Below are 14,780 nucleotides of genomic sequence, written 5' to 3'. Positions count from 1 at the left end.
CCTCCTTCCTCCACTTTAGACCTCACTTATTGTCACTCTTCACCTTGCTCCAGTGTCGCCACATCTCCTCGCTGCTCCACCTTTTACCCCTCTAAAGTCCAAGATAAGGTTACTGTACTGGGGTCACTGGCCGGTAAGAAGAGTGTAGTTGTTGGGTCATGCGAAGGAGAGAGACACCCCCTGCCTGGGTGCAGACGCTGATGTCATGGCGAGACGTCTCAGGGACGAGCTGTAGACTGGTGATGTCATAGTATGCTTGAAAATCTGGTGGGTGGGTGACAGGGGAGACGGGGGTATGAATGTGTTTAAAATTAGGCAGATGATGGCCGGATAATGTCACCCATATTGTGTGTTTCCTGTTAATGCAGAGGTTGCGTTTGTATAGCACTTTGCTAGCCTTACCAACCACTCAAAGCACTTTACAACAGAAGTTCACATATTCTCACACACATATACTGGTGGCAGAGGTGGCCATGCCAGGAGCCACCTGCTTACACTCACACACCGAGGGACAGTGTTATACCCAAATGTCATACTTGAGTAAAAGTAAACGTATTGTGGAAAAATATTACTTTGGTAAAAGTGAAATCACCTATGCGAATAGTAGTTGAGTATCAAAAGTAAAAGTAATTTATACATATATTTATATGTATGTACTACTGTTAACTATGGGCCGACTGATTCAATACTCAAACAGTGGACTACTTTTCAAAACCTGGAGGCAATATATCAGATTACATGTAGCTTCCTCTGGAGCCACAAAAGACTTTATACTACTTTTTTCCACATATGCAGTAGTACTCCTCAAGACCTGTAAACACATTTTAAATGGGTGAAGCTACCCTTTATGATAAGTACAGGTACCTCAAAATTGTGCTTGAGTAGATGTACTTGAAATTACATTTCATCACTGCCAACCTGGAGCAATTTAGGGTTCAATATCTTGCCCAGTGACACTGGGACAAAAGACTGCAGGGGCTGAGGGATCAATCCACCGGCCTTTTGTTGAGGAGTCAACACAGTCTACCTCCTGAGCCACAGTGACACAGTAATGGAATAATTGAGGATTGATGTTGTGTTAATCCTTTCTCAGTTTTTTCTTTTTGTCATCACGGGGATGGCATCCAAAAGCAGTAAAGATCACAAAAGTTCATCCTGGCTCCCACCAAGGTAACCTTGAGCAGGCCTACTGTAATTCTAGGATGGTGACGAATGCGTGTCTGTCAAGCACAAAGACGCTCCACTTCAGCGTCCGTCTGTGCGTGTTTTTGTTTGTTTGTTTGCTTGGGTTGGTTGTGTGGTTGGAGCTCTGGGGAAGCACAGCAGTGGCCAGTATAGGGTGCCACCTGTGACCTTGTAAGAGAGAAGTGATGAAAGATTAATGTGAGAAATCCGACCTCTTGTTTTCTTTTTTCTATAGCTATTCAGAATCTCCACAGTTCATAAACTATGTTTTCTCCACATTTTGTCTTCACACTGTATCTGACACGATACTATCGTATGGAGGAGACCCGAGGCGGGGGCTGCGGTTGTAGTTAGGTAACCCAAGAACGAGCCCAGCTGCATTAAACTGATTTATATCTGAAATATTTTAGCCGCATGCCGATCTGGTTTTACACCGAGGCTGTAAGGCAATCAGCGAGCTCAACCCTCCGCCACATCAGTCATGGTTGTGCAGGGTGATAGACTCAGTCAGTGAGGTGAACAAAGAGTCACTGTACTGTACATTTAAAGAAACCACAAGAAGATTAGCTTTGATGTGTTGTTGCTGCGCACTGTGAGCGTGTGTTTGTGTTATTAACCAAAAGAGAAAGTGACCCATCTGTCCCCCCCATACCTCCGGCTGACTGAGCAGGTCAGAAATAGCTGTGTAATGTGAGGGGCAGCTGTGATTGTGTGTGTGCATGCGTGTACACAGGCTCGGACATGCAAAGACAGCACAAACAGGTGCCGCGAACACACACACACGACACACAACCTCCGATATCCCACATTCCAGCACGAGGCTGAGCCCGCTCCTCCTTTTCCTCACACCCTTCATCTGATCTTCATCAAGACTCCCAAACACTTTGATTGCAGGATCTGGTTACACAACCCGGCCGATAGTGAAACATTAGTCTCTGTCAGAGCGTTATGGATTGTGCTGTATGGAGGATGAGGTCACCGAGTGAAATGCATAGCTGCTCTGCCTCACTGTCACTTTTCTAATTGGAACGACAGGCTGCGTCATATCGCCCCCGAGTAAAGATCTTAATCTCCTCAACAGGATTGATGCAGACAATGTTTTATGCCCACTGGACATAAACATTGACACATGCATCCAGATGTATATGGGATGATGTGTAACATGAGGCCGTCGCTCTGTCATAGATGGCAGGTGATCTGCTGACCTTGGTGAGGACAAGTTCACGCACAGGGCACAGGCCGAGGGCTGGGGTGTGGATCCGGTGCATTGTGTTATACCACTGAGCTTCAGCATCAGCAGCAGCTGTCTGCCTGTTAAGCTTTATAGCTAGGCCCCCAACCGGTATGATGAAATAACGGGCAGCTGTTGTGTGGCAAGACCAGACAGGCAACCAAATTCACCGGGGAAGCGCCAAAATGGATGCCGACCACATAGCTCCACCACAGTCCTCTGCTGCGCATGGTGGGAAACAACAGAGCCGTGAGGGCGAAGGCTCCATTAAGGGCCATCAAATATTCATTTGCCATACGGCACCGAGCCCTTGGCTCCATCATGCAACAAACCACCAAGAAATCTGCTCCTGAAAACAACAACAACACGGCAAAAAGCCTGCAGAAACAGGAGAAACAGCTTTAATTATCTTTGACCTCACACCAGGCAACACTGATTTATTTATTGATGAGGGCTTGCAGAACCTAGAGCGATTTACAAATCACTTAATACACGGACTACAAGCATCACTAACATAATAGCTGTTCAATTTGCACATGATAAATGAAGCACGTGACAGTCTAATGGAGGGAGAAGTTTGCTTTCTCACCTGCCCGCATTATGCAGCGCTAACAACAAGCTAATGGCCACACAAGCATTAATGAGGATAACAATGACATCACCAGACTGACCGCACGGCTCAATACGCTGAGTTAACTCCAAGCTGTCAATAAAAACTCCATCAATGAATCCGACCAGGCCTATCCAGACTGCGATCAGGTCTTAAATGTGTTTAGTGCTGCTGGTGGGGGCGGTAATTGCCTTAGCAGGCTAGCAGGCTGGCTGTAATGACATTTTCAACCTGTTAACAACCACAGAGGAGCTCGAGTTGTTCCTCTAAAGGCTCTGCCATCCGTCAGTTTACAGTCCGCCGCCGCGTTGTTTATCTGCAGTGCTGTCTGTTCAGGTCTCTCTTGTTTAGGGTTGCATTAGCCTGTTGGCAACGTTCCAGACGATATAAAAAAGGTGTTAAGGCCAAAATGTTTTCAGAAAGAGATGATCAATAAAAGGCTTGTTATATTTAAACCTGCACGATGTAGTTTGGGGGGGGGAAGACATTTTTTTATCGAAAGAGGAAGAGCTTTCTCTGAAGAAACAAACTGACCATAAAGGACAACACAATTTCAGACTGTTTTACTGTTTATATGTGGCGGGCCCCCGCCACCTTTCTAGCTTCAAACAGGGTTCTGGGGACCTTATTTTCCTCTGAGAATAGCTTGGTTATTCAGTTATGGAAAAAATAAATATTTCTGATTTTGTATTATTACCTCATTAATAGTGTCATCTCTAAAACTACATAGTGCCCCTTTAAAGTTGTGTTAAATGATGCTGAGACACCGGATTGAAAACACTCTGCTTTTCACCAGGGGGCAGCATCAACACATTTTCAGACATCAAATTCATCCTTAGCGCACCCTCCCCTCGATCAGCCCTCTGAGCTTGCCTTGTAACTTCAGAACACAAATGAGAAACTGTTGCTATGCATTCATATCTGTACAAAATGCAAAAAACTGTTCTAGCTTCCGGCATACTGTCCACGCTCTTTGCGTGACAGGGTTGAAAGTAATTTGTTTATTCTATTTGCATCACATATAGCGACATTATACAAACCTGTGCGAATGATGGACAGGTTTTGCATTACTCCTCCTAGGGCTGCATATTTTGTGCTGTTATGTTGACTGCAATGAAGTGCTTAAAGCTGTTTGTCGCCTTCGTTATTATAGACTAATGTTAGTTTCAGCTCCTTCTGAGCACGTATACTAACCACACTATGAGTCTACAGCCATGTTAATGGCACTGTGAGGCTGCGCGTTGAGCTAAATGCTAGTGTCAGCATGGTAACATGCTCACAAAATGCCAACATGCATCCAGCACTCTGTACATAATGTATGTATACTTGTATACAAGCTTATAATGTGCATAACCCATTCCCCCTTGTACACATTTTCATCCAATATTTATTATTTTTTGTCTTGCACTACATCTACTGCTCTTTGCACTACTTGTAGTATTTACAACATACAGAACAGTTGACTTGTATACAGATCCTTTGCTGTGAACATCCTATGGTGCTGGCCATTGTTTTGTTTTTTCAAATATATTGTACATACACCTACGTTTTCGCACATGCTACTGTATAGTTCTGTCCTGTACTATTCACCATGCTTTATTCTTTAACTTTAATCTATTTGTTCAGTTTTCCGTCTCCCCGTTTCTAAATGTATGTCTTTTTATGTGTGATACACTGAGCGCAGTGTGAACCAGTGTCAGATTCCTTGTATGTGTACAAACATTCTGATATAAAGATTTTCTTTTACTGTAAAATGTGGCATCATCACCAGCCCCATCCACTCCTACTAACTGGAAAATTCTGTAACTCCGGAGCTTTTTCTTAAAATGATTAGCGCATCTCAAGATTTGTCTTGAAAGTAAAACATCTAACAGAGACGATGAGTTGAAGCACAGGTGAACAAATAGACGTGGCAGTCAGCCAGCTCCAAATTCAGAACACAAACATGAGAAGTGATTTGCAAGGTAAATCAGACAGGAGGTGTCATCAGATATCAGTGGTATATTTATCCATGACATGTTTTGGCTGTAAGGTTGAGGTGAGCCACTGAAAACATATCGCTGAACATCACCTCACTCAGGTAACGGAAACAGCTGCACTTAAAAATAGATTTATCTTTAGGTTATGGTCGGATCAACTATTCCTACTGTTGTTACATGTTGTCCTTACTCCTTAGGACGATGTTACCACTAAATGGAAAGAGTCGCTGGATGTCTGCAGTAATCCTGTTCTTTGGAATACTCCTCAAGAACGGCATATGTCAGAGCTCAGGTGAGTAGGTTTAACAGAAACTAAGCTAAAACAGTTAGCGCCTGGTCTATGCATTCACATGTATATTATATTTGTCATTTTAACATCTTTTTTTACAGGCACAAATAAGAAACAAAAAAATGTACTGTTTGTCAGTGCCAAGCAGCTAGATGCTGGATTTAAATTTCCATCAGGTAAGCTTGACCACACTGTCCAAAGACAACTGTCTGCAGCTGAAATTAAAAAGAAATCCCGAGTAAACTGTGGTTTTGCATCATATTTCAGAGGTTGTCTATCGCAGCAACGGTGGACTTAAACTCTGTTTCAATGTCAACAGACACAATACACAAGCAGGTAAAATGACTTAATTAATAGCCACCGGGAAAAAAACATACGATTCAATTTGTTCTCTTGGTCTTTTGATGAATCTGAGTGTATTGTGGTTTGTATTTTTAAGCTTGTTGTGGCGCAAGAGATTTCAAATGCAGCTTTGACATAAAGGACCTTCTACGCGACAAGTACAGCCTAATTCTGGATAGCAAGACTCTATTGACGCAAGACATTGTACTGATGACACAACCAGAGGACAGCTATGACTGTATGCCGTCAAAGTTCTACAGCAAACCTTCAGGTAATGCTGATAAGTCCCTGCAATGTGAACTGTTGGAAAATAAATCATATAGTTTAGATATAGTCAAACACACTTCATTAAGTCACAGCTCCACTTGTGTTGTCTTTATTGAAGAGATACTTGCTCAAAAAAACGACAAAAAAAAAAACAGACAGGCAGGCAGACAGGCTGTTGGACACAAGTGCAGTGAGATATTGCCCCCTGTTGGTCAAAATGCGTTTTTTTTATTAGAAAACAGTGGACAGTACAGTAGCACTACTTCCAAATAGCAAATGTGGGGGTGGAGGAGCTTTATCTGGGCTCAGTGCTCACAATCTGGAGAAAGCCTGATATGAAGTTATCTTTTATTTAATTATTATTAGATAAATAATTATTTATTAAATCCCCAAATAAATGTGAAAAATATGTTTGGAATAATTAAAAAATAGGTGTGACTGAAGGTGACAGAATCTGTGTGTATTGTGAGCTAAATCAGCTGCAGAACAAAAATCATTTCATTTCATACTGTCCTTTAGATCATGATATACAACAAATATTGTACATGTATTTCCTGATTTAGATTTGGTGGGTATCAAGTAATTCAGTACATATAAACATATTCTTTGATAATGTTTTTGCATTTTTTTTTAATATCTCTCTGAAGCATGGGATGGGAGGAGAAGAGTAGACGAATTCCTCAGTCTCTTTGGGACAGCAGGCCATTGTGCTATGAACTGGATCAAATGTACAGTGTTTGGTACTAATGGATGCAGAGCTACTTTCTTCTTTTGTTTGGATTTGTGTAATGTGTCTTGTGCTTAGGGGGCTGAGTTTGTCATCCAATCGCTCAGATAAAGGTTAGCAAAGTACGCGTCTGTTAAACCACAGTTAAGACCAAGATTTACATTTCTTTACATTGCAACTGCCCTGGTTAGGTTTAGGCACAAAGACCACTTGGTTAGGGGTTAGGAAAATATAATGGTTTGGCTTAAATACCTCTTTTAGTCACCACAAACACTGCTGGAAATGTCCCAAGGTCTCCTTAAAAACACCTGCTTCTGTCACTACAAACACAGCTGGAGACGGTCCGACTTATATATATAGCCTAAAATATAATTAGTTTTGTAGCTTTTTTATCTCCTTGAATGTTCTTATTTGGGGGAGGTCTTCACAGTTGGATGGTGTTTCTGTTTAGATGTTGATGTATTGTGCTACTAGATGATTTTTGTGGTCAGTTAATGTGTCTGAACAATACAATGCGAGATGGGTCAGGTAAATGTCCAGAAAGGAAATAAAATATTAATTTATTCATCCTCTTTTAACCAGTCATCTCATACACCTTTTATTCTGTTGCAGGTTTCCTTTTAAACCTTCACCACTGCTTGAACATGGGTAAAATCACAAATTTACCACAGCTCTTGCCACTTTACACATCGCCACACATATAACACTTTATAATATTATGTTTTGATGTGTTAAAGGTGTTCACAATATTAGATTGAGCCAAAACAACATCGGTGTAAACTGTTCACAATCTGTTGGAGACGCTTGCAGAGGTATTGTCATTTGTATATTACACTGTCTTATGTTACACACATCTCAGTAGTCGTTTTGTCAAAATGCAAAATAGTGGTCTTAAAAGGCAAATGTGTCTGTTGAGTTTGCATGTGTGTTTTATTCTGCAGAAAAACAGTTCAATCTCACCGTTGGTCCGAAGACAGAGAGACACTGTGAGTGGACATGCAAGCCACAAGGAAACAATTCTTCTTCTTCTACTCCTTCTACTTCTTCTACTTCTCTTTCTACTTCTTCTCCTTCTTCTTCTACTCCTTCTACTTCTTCTACTTCTCTTTCTACTTCTTCTCCTTCTTCTTCTACTTCTACTTCTTCTCCTTCTACTTCTTCTACTTCTCCTTCTCCTCCTTCTACTTCTCCTTCTACTTCTTCTCCTTCTACTTCTACTTCTACTTCTTCTCCTTCTACTTCTTCTACTTCTCCTTCTCCTCCTTCTACTTCTACTTCTACTTCTTCTCCTTCTACTTCTACTTCTTCTCCTTCTACTTCTTCTACTTCTCCTTCTACTTCTTCTCCTTCTACTTCTTCTACTTCTCCTTCTACTTCTTCTCCTTCTACTTCTACTTCTTCTCCTTCTACTTCTTCTACTTCTCCTTCTACTTCTTCTCCTTCTACTTCTACTTCTTCTCCTTCTACTTCTTCTCCTTCTACTTCTACTTCTTCTCCTTCTACTTCTTCTTCTACTTCTTCTCCTCCTGTTTCTATTGCTATCCCCCACTCTGTCAATAATGGCAGCAGCCTCGAAAATGCAGCGTAAGTATCCAACTTACTGGTAACACACACACACACACGCGCGCGCGCATTGACCCAGCTGCTTCATTTTGGTGCGGCGTGTGACCTTAGCTTGCTATAAAAAAATAATTTCTTTGTTTTCACGACAGAAATATCATGAATAATCTCTCCGTCCTGCTGGAAAGGTTGGGTGATTCCACCACAGCGGACCTCACAGTCGGAGATATTAAAGGACTCATCACTAGACTCCCCAGCAAAGAGCAAAGCAGCATCAACATTGGTGTCACAACAAGTAAAGATGTCAAAGTATGCATTTGATGCAGCGACACAAGAGTAAAACATAATATTAAGGAAGGTAAATTCACCTTAGTTGTCTGAAAATCTTCTTAATCTTTATTATTTGTTTGTTTTCTGTAGATTCTTGGCAATAACACTAATTTGGAGAAGGGTTACTCTCGGTTGGTGCGCATCCCCAAAGAGGCCAGCGAGATGGCAATAAAGAGGAATGGTTCATTTGCTGCAGTTCTAGTTTTTCCAGGAATGCGTCAGGTAAAGTCAAGTAAAGTTAACCCTAACCTAACCCTAACTTTAAAGGTGCAATATGTAAGAGCTGGCCACATGTCAAATTCGTACTCTATACAAATAAGGGGCAGCATATCACAAGGGTAACTGCTAAATAGCTGCAGTTTGCTCAGTTAGCAGCAGTCTTATTAGTGAAATTGTTGGTGTTTATACTGCTAGCTGGTTTGCATGCTAACTTCAGTAGATATCTCTGCAGCACAATATATGAACGTCTTTGACATGACATCACAACAGTTATTTCTTCACATTTTGTTCATTTTTGTTTGTTTTTTAATGTTTAAAACTAAAAACTCTTACACATTGCACCTTTAACATAATCATAATGAAAATATATTTACATCCTTTACATCCATTTCCTTTCATTAACTGTAAACGGTGCTCCCCTCTCAACAGGATGACCCCAGCAGCACTTTTCTCAACGATGAGGTCATTGGAATTGAAATGGGGACAGTAATATCCAATCTCTCACAAACCATAGACATTCAATACAGTAATGTGGACAAGGTAAAAGAGATGAAACCTGGAAGATATATGAATATCAATCAGTCATGGAAAGAATGAGTATACTGATTTTCCTTTTTTATTGTAATACAGAATGGATCAATTGCCTCTTGTAGGTCGTGGGATGGCAGAGGTACTGTAAAAGTAAAAATGTCCAATGTGTGATAGCAGGACTTGCTTTGTCACATGCAACCCATTTGTTAGAATAAATGCTGGCAATCTACGTTTCTTTGTTTATGTTGCACATGTTGAAACTTAAAATTTCTGCATGTTGCAACTTTACTTTCTTGTGAAGATGCTCTGCTTATGATCTGGTTAGGTTAAGGCACAAAAACCACTATCTTAGATTTAGGAAAAAACCTGTATAGGCGACAGAATCAGCCAACACAAATATCTGGCTTTATTGCCACAAGCATGGAAAATGTCCTAAAGTCTCATTAAAGCAACATATGTAGTTATATTACATAATAATAATATTATAATGACAGCTTCAAAACAATTGTGATTGTACACTGACTTGTATTAAGGTGAATGGTGTATCTGCCCGTTTGCTTGTATCGATTACCTCAGAATTACCAAGTAAAGTAGATTATTGAAATGAAGTTGAAAGAGCTAAAAAGTTTAAACAACTGAATATTATTAGTACTATTTTACTTTATCAATCTTTTAAAGTACAGCCAAATTTTAATACTTACAGTGGTGCTAAAATAACCGCTAACTGCTGCTAACTGTAGCTGCAGTTAGCTAGCTAGCTCATCTGATAATATTGTTACAGAAACCTGGGATTTCTTATGTTGAGCTGATGTCGATACCGATTTCTGCATAATGTTGCTTTAAAAACATTCACTGGTTTCATGCTAACAACACTGTCTTGAACAGTGGTCTCTGGCTTGGCAGCCCTCCACCTAGTAAGGCTGACACCATCCTCTCCACATCCTGCCATGACAGTCAGCACATAAGCATGTACAATATAAGAATGTCATATGACTCATATTGTAGAAATTTCAGTAACGTAAGATGCAAAGGTTTCACTCGAGCGACTCAGCTGCTGTCACACCTCCCTCAGCCATTAATGTGAAAAGTAATTTCTTTATGAGTACAGTAGCGTCTTCTGTCTTTGCAGGAAAAGAAGTGAACTGGATCACAGATGGCTGTCAGACAAATGAGAAAAATGACAGCATCACATGCCGGTGCTCTCATCTGACATTTTTTGCAATACTGATGGTAAGATGATGGCGTTACAAGTCATTTTAGTTCGATCGTTTCACACATAACCTAACACATCTTTTTTTCTTAACCAGTCACCCGTGCCTCAGAACATAAGCTCTTCAGATTTTACAGCTCTGACCTATATCACATCAATTGGCTGCGGCATGTCAATGTTTTTCTTGGCAGTGGGTCTCTTCATGCATTGTCTTATCAGGTAAGGAATAACGAGGAAGATTTTAATTCTGACTAACTATACTGTCAGCCAAAAATCAAAAATACAAATTTTTCCTTTTACCTGTAGTGCTATTTATCCATCTAGAGTTTTTCAGAGTTCTGATTTTGGGGTGAGCTGTCCCTTTAAAAGCCTTTGCTGACCCAAAACGAACTCACTCCACAGAAAAGGCAAAGCAAGCGAAGCGACTAAGATCCTGATCAACCTCTTCGTCGCCATGTTCACCCTGAACTTGTCCTTCCTGATCAATGAGAGCATTGCCAACATGGGGAACTTCGGCGCATGTGTGGCGATGGCGGCAACTATGCACTACACCATGTTGGCCACTTTCACCTGGTTTTTCATGGAGGCTCTACATTTGTACTTTAACATGTGGAAGCTCTCTATTGAAATGAAACACTACATGACAAAGATTTACGTCACAGGATGGGGTAAGAAAACTAAAACTGAGCAAAACGTGCTTTAATTCCAACTACAAAAAAAAACATGTAAATGTCTTTCTCTTCAGGCACACCAGCTGTGGTGGTGATTGGTCTTCTCGCCTCTGGAAAATATGACTACCTGGTCATTCACACTGATAATGGGAGTTCAGCCAAAATGTAAGCCACTCTTACTCACTAATTTCTTATTCACAGAGAAGAGATACAGCTGACTAAGTGGATCTTTGTTTTCTTCATGATTCTCAGGTGCTGGATCTCTGATGCTGCTCTCCACCAGGGGGTGAACATTGGTTATTATGTCATCGTGTTCATCTTCACCATTACAGTTTTCCTCATAACTGTACGTCAGATTGTTATCCTAAAACCCACAGCAGAGAAGGCCCAGAACATGAGCTCCATCAAGACAAACTCGTTCTCCATCATAGGCCTGGTCCTCCTGCTCGGCATCACCTGGGCTTTTGCCTTCTTCAGCCATGGACCTCTGCTCATACCCTCCTACTACATCTTCACCATCCTCAACTCCTTTCAAGGTATCCAAAGTTTGAACTACACTCACACTGCCTAGGAATGATGCAATGTTTGTAACCTCACCTGCCCTGGTGTTGCAGGTTTCTTCCTCTTCATCTACTATTACAATTCCAGCAAGATGGCTAAAGAGGACAAAAACGCCGCGGTCAACAGTAGCAGCACGACTACGTCAAACATAGCAATGACATCCCCGTCTCCATGAAGTGCTGGCCATTCTTTTAACAAGAACTGATGTGAGATTATGTTGACACAAGAGGGCAGCATTTCATTTCATCTAGTCAGGCATGAGCCCCGTCTGACTAACTGGGAAACTTTGCAGAAAGGGTTGTGATTCATTCAGAATATATCACAGAGCGCCTAAATTAAAGCTTTAGTCATACACTGGAATGCAAATGTTTAAGAGGAAAATATTACCCTTTTATGACTGATTGTCACGTGGACTGAAGATGGGAAAATGAAAAAACTCCTCTCAAGCTGAGGGGACGTCTTGTCCCTCACAGGCTTAACAGTGTTGGGGGGCCGAGCAAGCCAGCTAGCGCTTTGCGTGCCTGCAGATAATTAGCTCGTGCCTACAGAGAGCAGTATCCACTGTGCGGGGAGCCTTAACTGGCTAACCAGAAATGAGCTCATGGCTACCTACTGATCAGAGGCCTGAGGGAAGGGCATTATGTTGAAACCTTTCTCTGAAATATGATTGTAAATAAGTAGCATTTATATCATTTAATGAGTTTAGTAAGTCTTGGCAAACTGCATTGTGGTAATGATAAGGAGTCATTGGGAATTTTCTGATTTTTATTGTCGCTACCTATTCATTTGTATATTTTTTTTCTCTACACATGATGATTAACATCGAATGTATTCAACATTCTTTTCAAAGTAACACAAGCGTTCATGCAAGTTTAAATCTTTAACCATGTTAGACAATGTTTGATTCCATGCGTGTACTCTTTGCTGTTTTAACTTGTCTTCATTTGTTTGTTTTTTTGTTTGTTTTTTTAAAGGAAACACAGTAACGTTTTATGAAATAATTTCTAATCATAGTGGTTTATTTAAAGGATAAGTTCACCAAAAATGAAAATTCAATCATTATCTACTCACCCCCAAGACGGAAGGAATTGAAAGTCCACAAAACATTTCTGGAGCTTCGCAGCTAAAAGCTGTTTTCCATCATCATCATGGGGGTGAGTAAATAATAACTAAATAATTCATTTTTTGTGGGCGTATCCTTTAAGATTAATTTTGATAAAATGTGGTAAGACTGGCTCCTTGATTCATGTAGAGCTTACAGTCTAATGTCTAACTGCTTTTGTGAATGAAACTATTAAAGTGTAAATAAAGTGTAACAAAGTTTATGGTATCTCTGTAGTCTTTACTTATGCAGCACTCTGTGTGTAGAGCTGGGGAGTGACATTCAGAGAGCAAAGCCTGTTTATTTATCTATGACTGATTAATCTTCTAAATGACCGCAGCGTGCCGACTGAAAACTAGGGTAATTACAGCCATACACATCTGATTTGTGTTGCCCCAAAGAACGGCCTTTCATGCGGAGCACAGCGGGCTTCTGTGATGTACCTGTGTGTGTCCATACGTTAGGAAGCCACAGCAGAGGCCTCGTCTAAGAAATGACATTAGCGTGCACGCTGCGATTACAAATCACAGCACTGTGGTAAATGATGCTGAAACACGCTGTAGAAAAAAAAAAGGGAAAAAAAGTCGGTTTCACAGCCAAGCATGTGGACTTATTCGAGCCAAATATCAACAACGCTGCTTTTCATTCATTCATGTACAAAATCAAAAGTCAGGAAACGTTTCCCACACAGAGATTACGATCTGTGGTGAGTGTGGTTTCACTGCTTTCTGGAAAGAGGAAAATAGATAGACCAGCATGAAATGTATGAAACTAGAAATGTATGAAAAGAAGAAGACCTCGCGTTGCTGGCGTGTGAAGAGTGTTCACTTTTCATGTTGTCACATAAATTGACTGTTAAGCGAAGTGAAAATGTAGACACCCGGGTAAAATTTAACATGTCTAGATGTGTTTCTTTTAGTAGCGGGGGAACTGAGAAACAACTTAATTGCTCTCAGTCTTTAACCACATGGAGTGCGGTGGCTTGGAGCTGCACCAACACATTGGCAGGCGCCTTCAGATTTTCTAAGCTTGATGACACAAAACACTGTCCATATAACACTGAGATAAAGCTGAAGGAATCAGGGGATGGATTTCGCTGCTGCGCGCTCCTATGACGGATGCATACTCAGATAAAATAGGTAAGAGGGGGACTAATTCCTGGAAAAGTGCAAAATTTCCACCGTGCAGCCTTTCTAACCTCCTTTTCATTGGAGATCATTAGTCTTTAGCAGAACAGGAACAATAATAATAACACTGTTCCTGAAGTGTGAATAGGTTTGGTTTTATGATTGGCGTATTTCAGGTGCAGGAAAAGCAACATCGGCCTTGCGTGTGTTTTATTAAATGGAGTCTGGACTGAATCCTGCCTTGTAAAAGCCAAATTGCTGATCTCAAATGACCTATAAAGCCCGAGGTCTTGTTCCTGGAACCTTGCGTGTCTGGAGGAATTATGACTAGTCATAACATAATATGCAGCTAGATGTATCTTTCATTCAACTTAATGATATGCAACGTACAAACAGCTTTTTATTAGACTGGAGTTCCCATAAATTTGACCCTTCTTGCAATCTCAAGGTATGCTAACTTTTATGCAGCCCTGTCTTGCCGTTTTCTCTGGGTCAAGGCAGCACACTTCCTCACATCCCCCCTCCTCCCTTCTCGTTTTTCATAAATCCCCAAAATGATTTATTTCCTAGTAACTTTCCTCGTGAAAATTGATGTGGACCCGGGGCCTTTGTAGCGTCTGGTTTCCCCGCTGGCTGCAGTAAAATCAGGCTGAGGTCCAAGTGTGGGGCAGCGCTTGCGTGACTGAGTGCCCCCGCCTCCTTGCGTGTCATGATGTGGCCCCCAGACTCAAAGCACTCAGGCTGATAGATTTGAGGGCCCACGGTTAAGTGTGTAGATTTATGACAGGCAGTTGCGGCGTGTCAGAGAAACTGTGTTACTTTTGCAGGGAGCACGAAAT

At 41.1% G+C, this 14,780-nt stretch overlaps 1 protein-coding gene across 1 annotated transcript; it reads left to right on the top strand.

Moving 5' to 3' along the window:
- Window positions 1–8,349: 8,349 nt before the first annotated feature.
- LOC311273564 (adhesion G-protein coupled receptor G2-like) lies at window positions 8,350–11,887 on the top strand (the record flags this gene model as incomplete). The annotated part of the gene is made up of 10 exons (XM_084380668.1): window positions 8,350–8,499; window positions 8,611–8,742; window positions 9,169–9,279; window positions 9,370–9,409; window positions 10,400–10,500; window positions 10,578–10,699; window positions 10,883–11,148; window positions 11,226–11,316; window positions 11,404–11,687; window positions 11,766–11,887. The coding sequence occupies 10 exons, from the start codon at window positions 8,350–8,352 to the stop codon at window positions 11,885–11,887; spliced, it is 1,419 nt and encodes a 472-aa protein (XP_084236794.1).
- Window positions 11,888–14,780: the final 2,893 nt, after the last annotated feature.

This window comes from Pagrus pagrus (assembly GCF_965226575.1).
Source record: "Pagrus pagrus genome assembly, chromosome: 18".
Lineage (NCBI taxonomy): Eukaryota > Metazoa > Chordata > Actinopteri > Spariformes > Sparidae > Pagrus > Pagrus pagrus.
This window is presented reverse-complemented; position numbering and strand designations above follow the sequence as displayed.